We start from the raw sequence: 19,463 nt of genomic DNA on the forward strand, positions 1-19,463 counted from the left end.
CGTTCGATGGGCTTTGCTGAGGGCTTTGGCAGTTCGATAGCGTCGCAGCCCTTGCCTCTTGGACTGCGACGACTAGTTTTCCTGGTCTCGTGCGACCGGACGAGGCCGCATCGGTGACAGTGAGCGGCGTCGTGGGGAAGCTGAACGGCGGGTAGATGGAGACGGGCGTGAGGTCGGCGACATAGGCGGCGGCGGCTCGTAATATGGACGTCTGTACTGGCTGGTGACGGTCGATCCGACTCGAGGCGGCTGCATGCGATTGCAATATCGGGCGACGTGACCGGCGCAACCGCACGCAAAGCAGATGGGGCGGTTGTCGGAAGTGCGCCATCGGCTTGCCGGGCTAGGTCCCATCCATGTCGCAGGACGCGAGGGACGGGGTGGCTGCTGGTATGACTGCATGGTGGGCTGCAGTCGTGGCGTATGGATGACGTCGGCGTACGCAGCCGGCACACTCTCTTCGAAGGCCTGAGGCCTGGCGACGGCTCCGGCGTAAGTAAGTGGGGGAACCACAGGGATCGCTGGAGGCGGCCTGGCTACAACTTGCGCGTAACTGAGCGGCGCAGTCGCCCGAGGAGGTTGGTGGTATTCCGGCATGACCTCCGCGATTTCATGCTCAATAGCCCGGCGTAGGGGAGGCAGCAGTGGGGTCGACGGCTGTTCAACAGGCTGCGGGTGAGCGAAGGCCAGTAGAGAGAACTGGCGTGCAATCTCCTCGCGCACGAAGGACTTGATTTCGGCGAGCAAGCCGGAGTGGTCCGAAATAGCCGACATGCCAGCGAGGTCGGCGTCGCGCGATGGAGGTCGACGCGTCATCAGCCGCTGCCGGCGCAGCTCCTCGTAGCTTTGGCACAGTGTGATGACCTCAGCCACAGTGCAAGGGTTTTTGGCGAGTAGCATGGTGAAGGCATCGTCGTCGATGCCTTTCATGATGTTCCGGATCTTCTCAGCTTCAGACATGGTCGAGTTGGCTTTCTTGCACAAGTCCAGGACGTCTTCAATGTAACTCGTGAAAGACTCGCCGGACTGCTGGGCTCGTTCCCGTAAGCGCTGTTCAGCTTGCAGCTTACGAACCGCAGGGCGGCCAAACACGTCGACGATGGCGGTCTTGAAAGCGGACCACGTAGCGAAATCGGATGCGTGGTTGTTGTACCATAGGCTTGCGACACCCGCGAGGTAGAAAACCAAGTTGCTCAGTTTTCCTGCCTCGTCCCATTTATTGGGTACGTTGACACGCTCGTAAATCGCGAGCCAGTCCTCGACGTCGGTGCCATCCGCGCCGGTGAAAACAGGAGGGTCGCGGATGCGGGGGACACCGGGACAGGATGTCGGTGCAGGGGGAGGCGTTTGCTGGGCGGCATCTTGATTCATGGTAGAGGGCACGGCACGGGATCGAAGCTCCAAGGGCATTGAATGCTGACCGTAGTTGTTTGAAGGGCACAGCACTCTCCACCAAATTATAAAGATGTTTATTGGCGGACACTCGGCGAAGATGAACGACAGCGACAGTCAAGGCGGGGCCGACTCTGCGCGAGCTGCGCTCTGTCCGAAGAGGGCAACCCACTAGAAGGGGCCGGAGAGGACGACCCACTTCAAAGTTCCAATAAGCTTCGCTACAATATATATATATATATATATATATATATATATATATATATATATATATATATATATATATATATATATATATATATATATATATATATATATATATATATATATATATATATAGTTTTCGCTTGCATGCGCTCTCCAACTGCGCAGTCCCAAATGATTTTTTACTCGAATACGCAAATGCTTGCAATCGCCACACCCCTCCATAGTAACAACTTGTCAATTACTCATGCACTACGGTCTCTTCTCAAAGCGTTTCAAGCAGTGCGCGAGGTGTATTGCTCCTCTTCCACTATGACATTGTGCTTACATTTATTGACCTCCACCAGTGTTGCGGAATGGGCGTCCCCATACTATTACAATTCCATTCCGGGGAATTAGAACTTGCCCCAATTCCATTCTTTTCAATTCTTCGGAATGAAAAAAACTTAGCCCATTCCCACTTCGGGAGTGGCCGGGCAGTTCAATTGCATTCCTGTAATTCCTCAACGTAGGAAAGGCATCTTGATAGCTTGATCAAGGCTGATGGCTGATGGCCGCATAAGGCTGATGTCATGAGATGCATTAATAACCGCAAAAGTATGCAAAACACGTTACCGAGGTCGAGGGATAGTAGCTTGGTGACATATCTCGTACAATACAAGCACCCCACTAATTCCCATATGGGCAGTTCTCCCGCTAGCTATAGCATTTGCGTAGTCAGTATATTTAAACGAATGGTGATATTTTAATATTGTTTATGCTTAAATGTGTTAATGCTAAAATAACGACATAGCGTATTTTTATGCTGACAAAAGTAGTGTTCAAGAAGACTAAGCAGTTTTGCCACGCGTTTGTAGCGGTCGTGAAGACGGAGAAAACGAAGATTTGGTTAATGCGGAACAAAACCCTCTAGATCCGCTGGTATTAGTTGGAACTGGGCATCGAATACGGCCGCACTCCTCGTCAGCACTTGTCAAGCGCACCTGGGATGAGGAGAACTTTCTGTGTCGGCCTGTGCGCAGGTATGCAAGATTAATGCAAAGCAAATCAATGAAGTGAAGGATGGGGAAGCAGCAGGCGGCTGGGGCGGCATAGAGCCGCGGTTACTTGAAAAATAGAGACAAACTTCGGAGCAACACAGTCTATATAAGGACAGAATTGTAGTAGGCGCGTTGCTTATAAATGTACCGTGCTTGTAATCAGCCAAGCCATTTTAAAAATACTGCTTTGTTGTTAAATTCGAGGCTCTGACTTACTCATGCTTGAAGTTTGAAAAACAGCGCGTAGACGAGAAAACGTGCCGTATTTTCGGAAAAAGACGTAATTTAATTCCCATTCCATTCCGTGCAGCGCTTAATTCCATTCCCATTCCATTCCGGGGTCGCGAAAATGTGGAATGATTCCGGAGTCATTCCAATTCCGGAGTGGCAACTCCGCAACACTGATCCTCCACTGAGGGTGTCCATGATGCTGTATATCTCAAAATATTTCACAACGACAGCGGCACTCGCGAGAAAAAACTGAGGCTCGTTCATTATGTGCCCATTCGTTCACTATTTTCTCCTTGCTGTGCCTTAACTTAACGGAGTCATAGGTATAGATCTATTGTGTTGAAAAAAAATAGTATACTGACACCTGGTACAGTTATATAAGCATGTGGTTAGCTTGTGTTTAGGTGCACGTTGCAGAACGCCAGGTGGTCCATATTAATTCAGAGTCCTCCAATAAAGTGTCCCTCATAATCATATCGCGGTGTTGGCGCGTATAAGACCCCAGATGTTAATCAACTTGTTTATCATTCGAACAGGGGACATTCGATGGCTGATAAAAAAGGAATCAACTTAACTTTACAGCGTCCAGCTCTGACTTTTTTACGGATTACTTAAGATGTCCACTGTGTTTGGAAAAAAGTACAATTCTTCGATGACAATCTTTCTGTTTTATATTAATTCTATTTTACAGAGCCCTTGTAGGCAGCGACTACAAGAACTCCTGAGGGACCATAGGGAAATGAACATCAAAACGTTCCGCCACCAGACTTGCAGTAACATTTACAGGGACGCCATATTCGAAAGCAAGCGAGGTTTGTCGGAACTGTTTCAAGACCTTTTTATCGAGCAAGGCAAGTTCATTCTCGCACTTCATTCTTTCACTTATCTGGACTTGGTCGCAGCATGCATGTGCAGTATCTGCTCATAATCGATTACTGATTGTTGTCATAAAGATAAGTTTTGTCCCCATGCGCCTATTACTAGGTATGCCGTAGTTGAGGCGTTTTGCAGAAATTACGCAAGCAATTGGCTACAGCGCTGTATTTCATAATTAAATCCTTATGCTCCACTAAAAAACAAAAAACACTACTTCAGCTGCTTCGGCGGTGCTTTCTGTCCCTCCCAGAGCTTCTTTTTTCAATGTTCGTGTTTTTAAGACTAATGGTAAAGAACCATTAGTCTTACACTGGCTGTCACCTTAACGTGGAACTGGTCCCGATTACCACTGGGTGCTACGTGTAAGCACCGCTGTGTTTCAGTGACGCAAGCAGATGCATACCATCTTATATGGACATGTCAAGGGTTACAATCGCGTGTACAACTCCGTGTACAACTGCAAGCCGGCCTTCGCTACGGTGACGCGACCAGATATGATCACTAGATATATGATAACAGATTCCACAAGACGCTGCTTCACTTCGTACACAACACCGGTCTGACGGCACGCATTTAATACACATATACACACAAAGTATTATGGCTTAAAATCAAGTCTATATAGCAATTTTAGGAAAGTGTGTTAGCAAAAACGCTATTTAGATGTGGACTGAAGAGCCCCGACGTGGTTAGAGTGATTTCGCAGCTGTTCAGCTCCAAACTATGTCGTATGCTTAATGATCATTCGGTAATTTTCGCGCGAAAACCCACGAAATAAAATGTAATGTTCCATAATGTGTTTTTTCTCCTCTTCTGCCCTTCCTTTAGCGTTTTACCATTTTCAGCTCCCTCTTTCCATTTTGCATCGATACGTCACTAATATTAACGCTTCCCAATTAGATTCGTCTGGCAAAAAGCTGACGTGACTTCTCGGTTAAGCCGAAGCGCTAGGAAACAGGCCAGCTGTGATCATTGCGTGCATTAAGTATACAGGCAACGGTCTCGTGAAATCGAAAGGGCTCAGGACTTCCTTCTAACGATCCGTGTACATTCGCAGCAAATGCACACTGCATTGCTTGTCTGTTCCACAGATTAACACGTTCAATGCCTTCTCGTTACAATATTCCAAGTTGAGTATAAGAGCTGCGACCAGTTAGCTTTTTGTCGCAATGCAGGTGTTTTAACGCCGATGTGTGGGTTCGTTGCGCCACAGCATGCAAACCATATTCTCTCGTTGCAGTGATGTCGATGACACTACATTGTAGGGTTTACGAGCAGTTATTAACGCCTTACCGAATAGCTTATATAGTAGCTACGGTCGCGACGGAAGACCCGCAATTAGCAACACAAGGAAGTTGTGAGTAATAGGCAAGGTAGCTAAACCGATGTTTAACATACAAGCAAGTGTTCGCAAAATGGTATCGATAATAAGAGGCAACAAATCACGTCTAGACAGAGTGCTTCTTGTGTTAGTATAGATTATCGATAAACAGGTATGAGTCAGGGCGTTGGTGGTGCGTCTCAGGTAACTTGTTGTTTGAGGAGTGCAACGGCAGGAAATGGTTATCGGCGTTGTTGAAAAACTATTTAAATTTGATGGTCGAAAGCGTTAGTTTCGCTAATTATGACGAGCGTATTGCGCCGAAACATGAAAGGTTATGGCGGTGTTTTTGAGGAATTGTACAGTACAAGGCACCTACGCGTCACACAAATACTGCAGCTGCTGAGGTTGCTGAAATTGCTGAAATTAGGTTACACTTCGTGGCAGACACCAGAATACGTTCTCTTCCATTAGAGAACACAAATTTTACCCTCAAGGTTTATTTTGTGAGCAGGTATTTTCTTAGAGAGTCAGATGATTTGTCATTTTATATTAGCTTGACACCTATGAGCTCCATTTCCGCTAACATTGTTGAATGCCGGGATTGAATTTCACTCAATGCCGACTACATGTCACTAGATGCTTGTTTACTGGCAAAATGGGTGTACAGGCACATTTTTTTTCTGTTGTTACGGCGACAGACAATAATTGGTGCACTATAACGTGGGAAGCTGCTGTACATTATCGAAGCCCATCAGCTTGGTCTCTGGGGTGCTGCAAGCGTAGCGCCAAAGAGTGAAATGCAACAAATAAAGGCAGTAATAGTTCGCTACCTGTGCAAACAACAAGCGATCTGCAATGACACGGGCATGCCTGCTTCTGAGCCTGCTGACGAGGGTGGTGGCTTTGTCGATAATCTTAAAGCACTGTGGTCACGTGGTGTACCACGTGACGACGGCGAAGGCATACAGAGGTGGGGAAGCAACTCTACAAGTAACCTGGCGAAGAAACGCCGACGTCGCACAGTTTGTGCAATATCCGGGCCGATGGCTTCACGTCATATCATAAAAGGAGCAGAAAGGGGCAGTAAACTGGAATGGGGCTGCGCCCATAAACCCGGTGTAGCACATGGCGGGTGCAGAACGCAATCTCGCAGGCACTGTAAATGAACACCTGCGAAACAGCAGGCGAAGGTGTACGGGTTATCGCTGGAGCCCCGCTGAGCACACTCACGCGTGTGTCATCTTACTAGAAGACCGACGCGCCTCATAATCATATCGTGGGTTTGGCACACGAAACTCTAGAATTTATTTTTTAGATTCTTGCTAGAATATGGAGAGAGAAAAAAACGAGGAAATGCAGGCAGGTCATGTATGCACGTAGACGGACGCCTGAACCCGTATTCACAAAAACGCCTTATACGTTGAAAAAAAATGCCATAAGAGAATATTTCAACCAATCCTGTCCTGTGCTGGAAATATCTCAAGCAAAGCCCGGTGGCGGCCAATAACAAAGAGCACTCAGGTATACGAGTAGCATTGCGAACTCGGCCCCTCGTTGCTTACGCTGTGTTAAGGAAAGGGGACGAGGGATTAAAAGAAAAGAGAGGGGAAAAAATTGACAAAGTTTGCACTAAGCCGCACAAGGCTTGAAACCGCGAAACTGAGTGATTCTGAAGACTAATCTGGCTGCTTCTACGTTATTTCTAGGCCTTAGCTAGGTGATTCAGGTTTTTTCTTGGTTGCTTCTCGGTCATAGCTATTCTTTAGCTAGGTGATGCTAAGTTGTTTCTACGTTGATTCTCAGCGCAGAGATTTGCTACTTAAACCACAGACAGTCACAGACACGACACGGTTGTCCAGACCCCGGAGACAGAAACTCACGCTGAAATCAAGCGTTCGCACCTCCAATAGATCTACGGTAATGTCGTTGGCGTAGGCCTTTCATCGCTTCGGAGTCTTCTCGCAGCCGCCGTTGCCTTTCCCGTTCCCTACTGTTCTCTCAACGTACTCGGTGTCTTCGGGTCACCGCCGTCTGTTCGCAGCTATTTGTTGGGCTAACTGTTGCGTTCTTCATTTTTAGTGGACCAATGTTGAGTAGGGGGTTATACCCAATTTATGTGGGTCATATCCGTTTCTTCGCAGTCATATGTAGGGCTAACTTTTGCCTTCCTCGTTTTTTAGTGGACCAGTGTTGAGTAGTATGATTTACTCAATTTCTGTGGCACATGCCCGTTTATGATGATGATAGTTTTCTGGATCGACTCATGAGGAACGATTCGCTCAACAGCTTCGCATTTAAAAGCACAATTAAATAGAGTTAAGATCGAGTTGAGTATAATGTCGTTGCCTCGTTGTTTATTTGCATCGAGTGTTTTTTTTTTTCTTTCTAAACGGCTTACCGCTCTCTCATAGTAGAGTACGCAGTAGCACGAATCGTCAACCACTTTTCTAAGCACTCAGTCAAGAGGAAAAGAGAGGGCGCATAGGAAGGCAGAGGTTAACCAGAAGTGGCTCCGGCAGGACGCTCCGCAAGGTATACGGATGCAGCAGTGGGATAACAACAGAAACACGGCGTAGACAAGTAGAAAGCAAGAAAGAGGGGCGAAGAAAATTTTGGAGCCCTTCCCGTATTGGGAAACTGGGGGCAAGCGAAGCTTGACGTCTGCGTGCCTGAAATACTACTTTAAGAGCGCAGCTTTTAGGCACCCGTTCCCGCGTTGAGCGGCATCGCCGTCGGCGTAACCGATAGACATGCAAAAATGAAATGAGAAAGAAATATCTAGGATCGAATGGGATTTGACCTCGGGCTCTCCGCGTGGCAGTCGAGTATTCTACCGTAGAGCCACGCTGGTGCTTGAAACTCACTTGCAAAAAGACCCTATACAGGCGTCATGTCGGCCAAGGAATCGCGTTAACCTATATAATATTGCGTGGCAAAAGAGTAAAATAACAACCAGGCATCACACAATGCTAAATACGCAACTAGTGTGTGGTTTAAAGCTTCCCACCCACTGCGAAGTGCTCAGTCATAATTCTTCATCCTCATCAGCCACATGCGGCCTCAACATAGTGTACATAACACCTTGCAGATGTGTAGCGGGTACCTCGCTTATCCGCAGAAAGACGAATAATGTCGTAGTTGGTGCTTTCATACTCAAAAAAATGTTTTATGGCGCAGTGAATACTTTGCATGCGTAATTGTATTAGTTGCCTCAAGAGAGTTTAGAACGCGCTCTAGAAAGGCCGCTCTTCCACCTTTCACTGGGACTGTGCTGCGCGTTCCGCGCAGGTCTGGCGTTTTAGAGCGCAGCTTTTAGGCGCCCGTTCCTGCGTTGAGAGGCGTCGCCATTGGCGTCGGCGTAACCGATAGAGTGTGCGAGGACGAAAGAGAGCGAATGTGGAGTGTGTCAATATCACGAGCCACTGGCCTCTAACGTCGCTTTCTTCCACCGTCACGCACGTTGGCCCCTCATTCGGAGCCTGCGCGCATGCAGGGTTGGCATGTGCACTGCGGCTGGCTTCGCTTGTCGTAACGGGGCTGTCGGCGTTTCGCTTGGTTCGCGACGCCTGCAATGCACAGAGTGGTGTGCGTAGCACTCGACCGCTGGCAGTTTCTGTGGCAATATGTAACGATTGTTACATTGCTACGACTGCGGATAACCAAAACTTCGAACACAGTTGGCGTTGCCCCAACACAAAGCTGCGCTCAGAATTCGCATTAGGCAGTATCGTAATCGTCGGTGAAGTTTCCTTGTTTCTTTGTTTCTATCATTGTTTCATTGTTTCTATCCCCTACGTAAGCGAAACGGTTCAGATTGGTTGCTGACTTGGCGTGAGCGCGCGCCTACGTACTTGGCATAGTGCCTAATGACTCACACTCACATCGTGCTGTCAGGCGTTCATATCCAGGCAACAATGAGATGTGTCCGTAGCGGTGGTGTAGCGGTTACGGTGCTCGGCTGTTGACCCGAAGGTCGCAGTTTCGAACCCAGCCCCGGCGGTCGCATTTCGATGGAGGCGAAATGCTAGAGGCCCGTGTATAATGTGCGATATCAGTGCACGTTAAAGAGCGCCAGGCGGTCGAAATTTCCGGAGCCCTCCACTACGGCGTCCCTCGTAATCATATCGCGGTTTTGTGACCTAACACCTCAGATATTATTACTAAGAATGAAACGTGAGAACGTAAAATGACAACCTACCTTAATATCAGATTGCCATATCAGAAACGGTTGATCGCAGTCGATCGAGAGAGCATCATTTATTGGAAAACGGCTCATACAAATACCTATGTGACCGGTGCACCTTCGAAGGCCGCATCTCTCTACCCGGCCGGCGCCGGCTATTTCGCGTACGACAACGCCACCACCGAAATCTCTCATTACAAGCTTCTCTTCACACGGCCTCCGAGATTGCGCGCCGGCAGGTTTTTCTCCTGCCGGCGCGCAATCTCGGAGGCCATGTGAAGGAAATGATTAGCCACGTACAATGCACAGCGGAAGCAGGGGCGCTCCTAAATGTCCAGCATGAAGGCCAGTAAACTTGAGGCACTTGCGCATAGAGCGAATAATGTAACTTTTTGGACGTGAAGCTTTTTCCTCGTGGCACTGGGCTTCATATGATAGCGGAAGATCGACTGCCCAGTTGGCCCAGCTCGGTGCAATCTTCGGCACTAGCACGGACAGACACATGCAACGTGCGACTATCCTCTCGCAACGCTAATAATTTAAATATATCCGAAATGAAGCATCGACTAACATAAAATAATGACACCGAAATTGCGTCCTGTCGAAAAAAGAAAAAAACAGAGATCAACCAGACGCGCGCTTGACCTGTTACCCCACCCCTCCCCCGTAATATATATACATATTATATATACATTAATCAGCACTCTCAGTATTATAGATTTCTGTTTCCTTGTAGCAGAAGTGGGCATATCGGGGACAAACAGCTATTCCGGCACGCTTTCATCCGAAACTCACTTCTTTTGCCATTCAATCCTAATGCTGAATAGCGGGCTAAAAGACTCGCTTCGTAGACTTTCGTTTATAATGAATAGGTATCTTTCTCTACTCCAAGTAACCGAGGACCGGGCAACACAAGTATGACAACTTAGAGTACATTTAAATGTAAAAGGCACTGAAACACGGGTTGGGTAAGTGCACTTTATCCCCATTTTAGGAAGCGGCATTTGGAGAGCGTTTGTAAAGAAACTAACATACGAGCCTCGCAATCGATTCGCCCATATTTCGGGCCTCTATAGAAAGCTGGGTACAAATGTTCGACGCAAAATAACACACAAGACACAAACGAGGAACGCAATTCATTATTACACTATTTATTCCATAGCCTATTGTGCTCCTTTGCGTCGGGTATTTGTGCTTAGCTCTTGCAGCCTTGAAGAAGGCAAGTCCACTTGTCGAAACGCTGACTCAAGTGACAGCCCTTGTTCACGAATTTTTCATCCCTTTTAGCCCTTGGTGTGTTTCTTTTTAGCGTTTCGCAAGTTGAAAGAAAACAACTATAATCGGATACAGTTTAAGAAGTCTGTAGAGGGCCCGCCAGAGACGACCGAAGCGCTGCAGCCGATCGCTTCCGCGACTGAAGAAATAGTCTCGTTCATGCACTCAGCAATGTTCTCCGAAGGCGGGGTCCGACTCGTGACGTCAGTCTGGAGTGCGCGCCCTTTGGTGCAGGCTTGTGTGCATCCGTCTTTGAGGAGGAAATGCCGTGGAGTCTGTATTCCTCACTTCACTCATTTGCGCCGTCGTTGTTGTTTATTTTCTCTCTCTCTTTCTCTTATAGTCGGCTTCTGTGGGTTGGCCGGCTTTCCGGAGTTCTACAAGCCGGAGTGGATTCGCGCCATTCGCAGCTGGCAGAGAGCGGACGGTTGCTTTACGGACTCCTTGGAAATTGTCGACGACCCGCTCACAAGTAAGGATATTTATCTGGCCCGAAAACTCATAGTGCGCCGATTTCTTCAGTAGGATTAGCTGTAAGTAACGGAGAAAGAAGGACACGTTTACGAGACGCTATAATATCCCAACTGCCGTGGATTTTCCATCACGCTAGCCTTCTTTGCCAGAAAGTTTTTTTGGTGACAGTTACTTGCCCAATCCTTCACAGCTTTCAAGAGGAAACCGGCTAGGACCAAGCGAGCGGAAATACGACTGGAAGGTGAGTTCAGGGTGTATTTTACTTGAATTACCCCCTGTCCGGTCTCCCGATTCAACAGAGAAGTACATGCAAAAAACGCCGCACTGTGTGAATGTGGGAAGGGGGGGGGGAGGTAAAGGCACGTGTGCGTGTGCGTGTTGGCTACATTTGGTGCATCCAGTGATCTTTCATTGATTCCCTTTCTTTTCTTTTTTTTTCTTTTTTTCTCTTACAGACCGCTGCCGACCGCACAAGACAATACTGGGGGCAATAGCGATGTCAGCCGGACTTAAGTATCTGATAAATTCAAATAATTTAACAATAAGTGTTTAAGATGCTCAGACGAGCTTAGGCAGACTAAACACGAAACAAAGCAACCAGCGTGAAATTTAGCGTACTTAAGAAGAACAGCATCGCAGTGAGCATTCTACAAAACGTAAAAAGGCATTTCAACGCAGCTTAAGAAACCAGTCGTTAATCTATAGGGTAGCACAGCCTAATAAAGGATGCAACTCAACACAAAGGATAGCTATTCGGTCGACAAAGGTCATGGCAATTTTAAACAGTTACAAAAATAGGGTACGCGAGTGCAGGACCAACATACCATGAAAAGCGCCTTCCCTTGGAGTGTGCGGAACTTGTTATACTGACGAATAAACTACTTATTTTCCACGTGCGCATGTTGCATTCCAAGGACTGTTTACTTGCCACCATTACACCGGAAAGCCAGTGACCAGACGTAGGCCGTTGTGAGCAGCAAGTCATCGATTCATTTTCATTTTCTTTTTTTTTCTTCATCTTGTTTTCTTTCGGACTCGACCAATCGAAGAGGCAGGGAGGCGCTATGGTGGTACTTGCCTCACCATAGTGGAGAACACTGCGCACTCCTATGCATCCAGATACAATGAAAAGAACTGTTAAAGTTACTTCAAGGGAAACTGGCGTGCCCTTTTTTTTTATTGACATGATGTAAGGAGATGTTGGCGCACAAATAAGGCGCCGGCTACTCCTTAGCTCTTGGAGTACATCTATAGGTCCATAAACATAAAGTACATAGGGTCCGAATTTCTAATCACAATTAACCCGTAGTACATACAATATACAACTTAGCGTAACAGTCAAGACATAACATAACAGTCAAAACAGCATATTCAACATTCACATATATGTGTACACACGGGCATGCGCTAAAGGATAAACCAGGGACACAGTAAGACAAACGCGGAGGAGCGCAAATTTTAAACTGACATTTATTCTTCGTCACTCTTCTATATATACGCATAAGCAGACATGAGCAAGCAAAGGTGGTCACATTGTCACAAACTCACAAATCATAACATTGCTCGCAAAAATTTCAACTCACCGTCAAATAAAGTAATGGACCTGTCGCTTACGCAAGCATTGCCTCTCAAAGATCTATAAAAAGCCTCCATCAACTCCCGGGCTTTGGTATACTACTGCTCTTGCCCAATATTTGATGTTTCAGAAAATCGGCGCGCTCATGTAAGCTTGACACTGCGCTGGCAAATGCGCATTCCAGTTATTCCTAACCGATAGCTCATGTCCGTGTTTGTCTTACAGTGTACCTGTTTATCATTTGGCGCATACCAGTTTTTCTTGAAGTGTGAACCTACTCGCCCAGCTACACGTTTTATTGTTAATGTTACGTGCACAGTGTCAACGAAATTATTTAAGCAGAGCCTACTTTGCGTAACGCGTACGTGCAGAGCTTTACCGTAGGAACCTATACGGTTGCGGCCTTCCCTGGAGCTTTGTTTTCGGGCGGCACGGGCACGGAGGCTTCTTGTTTCTAGACGGGTTGGACAGCGTATGGAACAGGCGCAACAAAGGCCCATCCCACGATCAGGGAAACTCATGTAGCCAGGTGGGTGGTTTCGGGGTTGCAAACCACCCCAAAGGAATTGACATTATGTATGTGTATATGCTATACTGCGCCACATACTAACACTAATCCGAAAAAGTACAAAGGGGAGTGAACACCTCCTCCCTCCGGCAGCCCGGAAAAACTTTCTGGCTACGCCCCTTCATCTAAGGGATCCATGTTACTGCAGACAAGAAAATCATGACTTAAGAAAGAAATAGAAGGAAGCAAAAGACCCGACACTAAACCTCAACTGTTCATTCTAACTGCGAAGCCAGCAGAGTACAACATCTGCGAATGCGAGCCTCAATGTCTTCCAAAACGAATCACATTGATTATCCAGAATCACGAGATTAAAAAAAATAATGCCTTCGTGGAGAATGTTCTCTTTACACCTTTCTTTTTCCTTTTTTTTTCTATCACCAGTATCAGGAATTTATGGGGTTCATGTATACTCTGTGCGTAGAGCGCGCTTGTAAGGTCTAGTCGGCAAAGCACTGGCGCTATGAGCATAGGGTCATGGGCCACGGGCAAACGGACACAGTTTGCTCTTGCTTAGTCGGCATATAAATTTCCTATTTAATAAATGCCGCCTATTACACTCACTCACCGCCAAAATTTTGTGGCGCAGCGGTATAACGCGCTGTGCATCGACCATTCACCGCTGCGATGATGTTGCTTGAAGGGCGCCTCGATTATTATTCTTCCGAGTTTCCCTTAACAGCGAAGCTGCTCAGCAAATCGTTCCTTGTCCAACGAATCAAAACTCTAGCATCATCATAAAAGGGTATGTGCCACAGAAATTGGGTAAGTCCCACTACTCACGACTGGTCCACTAAAAATGGAGAACGCAGCAATGAGCCCAGCAACAAATGGCTGCGAAGTGACGGCAGCGAGCCGAAGGCCCTGAGTACGCACAACGAGAACACTAGGGAACGGGAAAGGCAACGGCGGCTGCGAGAAGACCCCGAAGCGATGGAAGGCCTACGCCAACGACGACCTGCCCGTAGATCTATGAGAGGTGCGAACGCTTGACTTCAGCGCGAGGTTCTTTCTCTGGAGTTTGGACATCCGTGTCGTGCCTGTGACTGCCTGTCGTTTAACTCGGACCTCTCTGCGCTGATAATCAACGTTGAAACAGCCTAGCATCACCTAGCTAAAGCTTAGAAACGACATAGAAGCAACCTAGAAACGACCTGCATCACCTAGCTAAGGCCTAGAAACAACCTAGAAGCAACCAGATTAGACTTCAGAATCGTCCACTTTCGCTGTTTCAAGCCTTGCGCGGCTTAGTGCAAGCTTCGCCAATTTTTTGAAACATTATTAGAACGTTATCACTGCTCCGATGCAGCCGCATTTTTAATTTGGAAAAGAATCGCATTTCGATTGAGAAGGAAGGACGTTAGATGGCTACTAAATGCAGCGCAATGCCACCGCAACCAGTCTTGAGCCACTGTAGGATCTGTGTTAACGCAAGTTGCAGCCATACTCTTTTGCAGACATTTGTCATCATATGGTCAATCTCGGGTCGGCCTTGTTTCGCTGCCTGGGATACTTCCTCTTCTGGAAGTCTATAGGCTTACCATTGACGATAAAAATACAACCATACGTAACTTCATTCAACCGTGATAAAACATGCTTGTTCGTAAAAGACACCCAGAACAAGCAAGCAATATATTAAGCAAGAACGTAGCCGAATACGTGTTACAAGGCAAACGTTTGTGAAGTGCACTTCCAAGATAAGACATTTTTTGCTGTGATAGCATGATTGAAGGCTGGCCTATGCACCCGTCACCCATTCTATCAATTTGAGCTGCATCAACCACCAACATTGCGTACAAGCCCTTATGACTATATAAAATCTTAGTTTGACCTAACAAAGGGAAGAACTTCCAATGGCCGGAATGACTAGAGACATGCGCATACTTATTCTTCTTGAAAGACAACTGATGCTCCTTAGACCTCACGTTGACGCAGCGGCCCGTTTGCCCTATATAAACTCTGCCACATGACAGCGGAAAAGAGTAAACAACGTTCTTCTTAACATCTGGCAAACATGTTAAACATTGCACACAGACGCTAGTTTCTCATCCTTTCAACTAACCCGCTGTTCGACAACCGGGCAATTAGAACTTCATTTGCCCAAAGTAAAAAGAAACCACTTCCACCCAATGCCCACCAGCAATTTTCTTGAGGCCATGAGAACTTATGCACATAGGGCAGGACCACAAGTTTTTTTTTTTCCCCCTGAACTTCCTTTTCTCTTCAGGGACCCTTCGACCTCGTAAACAACTTTTCAGAGTTCCTAGAAACTGCATAGTCTGGGTCCCCTGCGCTTGAAGCCTGGTTACTTGACGTAAGAAGGCCTCATATCAGCTGTGTGTGGACACGACTTCCCTAAAGCTGACCGCCGGCCGGACACAGTGCCCTTGGCTACTTTGAATGGTAAGATCTATAATGTGACATGTGACAAAGGTTTGGTAGAGTGGGGCAAATGATGCCACATTGTCTTCCAAAAAACCATAACCTCAATTAGGAGGAGTGAAATTCATCAGACTTAACTAGCTAAAACGTGAACTTTAATCCCTTGCCAACTTCCTTAAAAATCTCATGTACACAACCTTCCTGGTGCAGCGTCCTCTCTCAATGAGTACAATAAAGTCATCTATATATCGAAACACCTTTGTAGCTACACCCATACATCCCCGCTCCAAAACGCCAGAAGAAAGTTGCATGCAGATTCCTAACCTTTGAATACAAACTTTGCCATCCCGGTACACAACTGTTGACTGAACGTAACAAAAGATAACTTCAATTTTTCCTTTCGTAATTCTTGCTCCACCTCGCGGGATTATGGAGATCGGATATGTCATATTCGGTGTCCATGTGCTTGCACTCAGCCACACTTTTTACCCTGCATGACATCCTGGCCGATGTCGTTTCTGTGGAGGACGCCCAAGCTTGTACCCATTCCACGTGGGAATGCCCCAAACTGCCCGGCCTACCTAGAATACCCCCCCCCCCCGCCTCCCAGTGGAAAGCCGCTCTTTCCAACACAGTCCTGGACGACCAGCGAAGACTCATTGACCGGGCCAGCCGGAGAGTAGCAGAAAATCGAGCCATGGACTGAGCGACTCTTGAACTTCACAAGCAAAACGTACAAAAATAAAGTTTTCTACTGTATAACTACTTCAAGTTGTCAAATAATTAGTCACCGCGCTGCCGTTTGCTGCTTTCAGGTTAACTCAGCTGGCAGAGAGACCGCCCCTCTACCAAAAAGCGTTGGTGCCCGGTTCGATCCCCCGACCATGCAGAGAGAATCTGGCGTCAACTAGGATGCTGTTCGTAGAAATCTCTTTGGAGCTACAACCTGTCCTCCACCTTGCGGGATTCCTCAGATGATTTGCAACACCACACATCACAAAACGTTTCGGTCTCCTCTCTAATGACTTTATTGCACCCCTTCAGACGCTCGAAACCGCCCTTTCAAACGCAGGGTGCCGGACTCCTTTAGATAAGAGTAGGGAATCTGTCGAGTAGACAGAACTGTTGACCGCTGGGATGCTTGCCGCTCTCTGCCCGAGGTGCGGTACAGTGGGAACTCCTGTCGGCTGTATCCGCTGAAGCTCTTCGGAGGAGCCGACGGCGTGCGCCTGGCTCATGTACTTGACGTCAAAGAGAACCTGCTGGATGCGAACCTTCGCCAGATCTCGCTGGTACTTTGCCATCTCACGTAGCTCGGAGGTAATCTGCTGGCAGAACAGAGCCTCGCCATCGGTAAGGTCACTCGCGGGTAGATGGGCAACCTTGCTGGAGCTTGCGCTTGGCCCGGTGTGGTTTCCTGCCTCGGCGCTAATGGAAGGGCCTACGACTCTGGACGGTGACGGAGTGGTTGATAGGCTGCTCGTTTCGTACGAGTGGCTACCACTGTCGACATGGTTGCTTTGTCGTGGGGTTGTACGCTGAAAAAGAAAGAACCAACAACGTTATGCCTTAGGGTAGCATGCGAGGGTTTATTAAGGAGATAGCCTTAGATGCCTCATAAAATGCGAAATTCGACCGTCGACGTCATCATCGGCGGCGTCATCACGAGTGATGCAAAAGGTCATCATCACGCGATGGCATCCCCATGACATCACACATCGGCAAAATTTGTCTCTTCATCATGACGTCACATGATGGCGTCATCACATGACATAGTCGCTTAGTTAAAGGTGGGCCGATCACGGAGGCAGTGCAAAAGCAGGTGAGGTGCAGAACCCTTGCCATGCCTCCGATCCTAGAGGCCGTGCTAAACAAGGCTAGGTGCAGGACGCTATCGGAGGTGGGCGGGAAGATCACTACACCGACTAAGAAGAAAAGAACGATGGTTTTCGCCTTCGAGTCGTCTTGAGCGAATGCACCAGGGAGCCAGTGAGCTTTGGTCAACTGCCACCTCGTGCAAATATCACGTGCCACGTGACGCCCTCTGGCAAAAAGTGTTTTCCTCACTCGCCGCCTTCGCTACGAGCGGCGCTAGCTGACACTCTCAAGGATTACGACCGCAGAAATACCTAACGAAGTGGACAAGGCTTTCGTCGTAGCTCAATTCCGTCCGTTGTAGCTCAATTGGTAGAGCATCGGACGCGAATTTCGAAGGTTGTGGATTCGGATCCCCGCTACGGAAAGGGTGCTTTTCCTTCCATTTTAATTCATTTCAATTTAGGTAATAATTACTACACCACAGTTAAAAATAATAATTAATGTCTCCCATGCTTCCCTTGGCCTAATTGTTTGTTGGATTAATTTGGTCGTCTATAACCTCAGAAACGTCATTCTATATGCGATACACTTTAAGTCTGTGTATATACAGGGTGCTTCTTTTTTTAGAAAAGACAGATCTTTAATAAAAATTCTAGGACAGTCACGCTCCAGTAGTTTTCGCACACGTACCCTATTTCGAGGCGGAAATACTTTGCCTCAACTACAATGGCACTGACGAGACTAATTAACAAACACTCGTTAATTAAGTTTTAATTACTGACTTGAATGCAGTTGTTTATGTTAGAAAGTTTTAGTGTATAATAATTTATTGCGTATCCATTTTTTTTTTTTAGAAATCACAAAAGTTGCACGTAGTTCACGATATTCATAGTCGAATTGCAAGAGCGAAATCAAAACTGATCGCGCCCGGCACGCTCGAAGCGTGGCTCCTCTGTTACGTAACACAGGCGGCGCGATCTTGTACGCGTTACTAAAACGGACGGAGGGGGTCCATCCGCTTGAGTCGCACGCGATTGGTCAATGTGAGCCGTGACGAGCGCCGCGACGTTGTCACGCGAGCCGTGGCGTCACGTGTCTGCTTTCGGACGGAGGCGCAAGAACGGTAGAGACCGTCCGAAACGAAACGAATGGATTAAAATGGCTGCCAGACGGCTCGGATTGGATTGAAACGCAGGCTTCCATTTCTCTCACTGGCTGTTTGCTTCCCCTCGTTCTCGCGAACCAGTTTGTGACGTAAAGCACTGACCGCCTCCGTCCGTTTTATGAACGCGTACAAGATCGCGCCATCGGTCGCGGCGCGACGAATTCATTCAAATTTCCTCACTTCCTTGTCACAGGTAGTTCCGGTCTGACGTAACAGAACGGTCGCGATTCGTGCGCGCCGAGAGCAATCAGTTTCGATATCACCTTTAAAATTCAATGACGAATATCTCGAACTTCGTGCAACTTTTCTGATTTCTAAAAAAATGGTTATACCATAAATTGGAACGTACTACAACTCTGTAACATAAACACCTGCCCTCAAGTGAATAATTAAAAGTTAACGAGTTTTTGTTAATCAGTCGCAAACTGAGTGTCATTACGCTGCGGCAAAGTATTTCCCCCTCGATGTGAAGTACGTGTGCGAAAACGACGGGAGCCTTACTGTCATAAGATTTATAAAAAATATCTCTATTGCCTAAAAAAGCTTCCTTTATATGGTATCCACGTATTTTGACGGTTATTCGCTTCACGCTGTTGTGCGCGCATTTCGACGCCGTCGACACTTTTTTACATAAACCACGTGTCGCGAGGATGGGGGCAGGGATTTAAGTCTCCAGTTAATACACATCGCCATGCGCCATTACACTTTCGAATACACTTCCCAATACAATCATTTGTCTCACTCACTGAATTCTTACTAAAGCAACTGAAGATTCAGAGAGAGATAACATTTTAGTATTGTATAATGAGTTATTGACCCGCACTAACGTAATATGGTATGGACCGTGCAGCCTGCGGATTGCACGACAATGAAAGTATTATGTTTTGTTCCAGCTTGCACGCAATCATTTTTTTTATTATTGGCCGGCGCCGGTACAGTTCAGTTCTAATAAAAA

At 47.2% G+C, this 19,463-nt stretch overlaps 2 protein-coding genes across 2 annotated transcripts in view; one reads left to right on the forward strand and one right to left on the reverse strand.

Annotated features, from left to right (window-relative positions):
• The window catches only part of LOC119386194 (uncharacterized), a 102,418-nt gene extending 90,521 nt beyond the window's left edge, over window positions 1-11,897 (forward strand). Inside the window, exons 8-11 of the mRNA XM_037653531.2 lie at window positions 3,559-3,718; window positions 10,869-10,997; window positions 11,190-11,240; window positions 11,455-11,897. Coding sequence (XP_037509459.1) covers window positions 3,559-3,718; window positions 10,869-10,997; window positions 11,190-11,240; window positions 11,455-11,552 — 438 coding nt within the window. The 3' untranslated portion in view covers window positions 11,553-11,897. The remainder of the gene's footprint in view (window positions 1-3,558; window positions 3,719-10,868; window positions 10,998-11,189; window positions 11,241-11,454) is intronic.
• Window positions 11,898-16,565: 4,668 nt separating this feature from the next.
• Window positions 16,566-19,463, reverse strand: part of LOC119386195 (uncharacterized) — a 32,067-nt gene continuing 29,169 nt past the window's right edge. The window contains exon 4 of the mRNA XM_037653532.1: window positions 16,566-17,063. Within this exon, the coding sequence (XP_037509460.1) occupies window positions 16,566-17,063 (498 nt within the window). The remainder of the gene's footprint in view (window positions 17,064-19,463) is intronic.

This window comes from Rhipicephalus sanguineus, chromosome 3, assembly GCF_013339695.2.
Source record: "Rhipicephalus sanguineus isolate Rsan-2018 chromosome 3, BIME_Rsan_1.4, whole genome shotgun sequence".
NCBI lineage: Eukaryota > Metazoa > Arthropoda > Arachnida > Ixodida > Ixodidae > Rhipicephalus > Rhipicephalus sanguineus.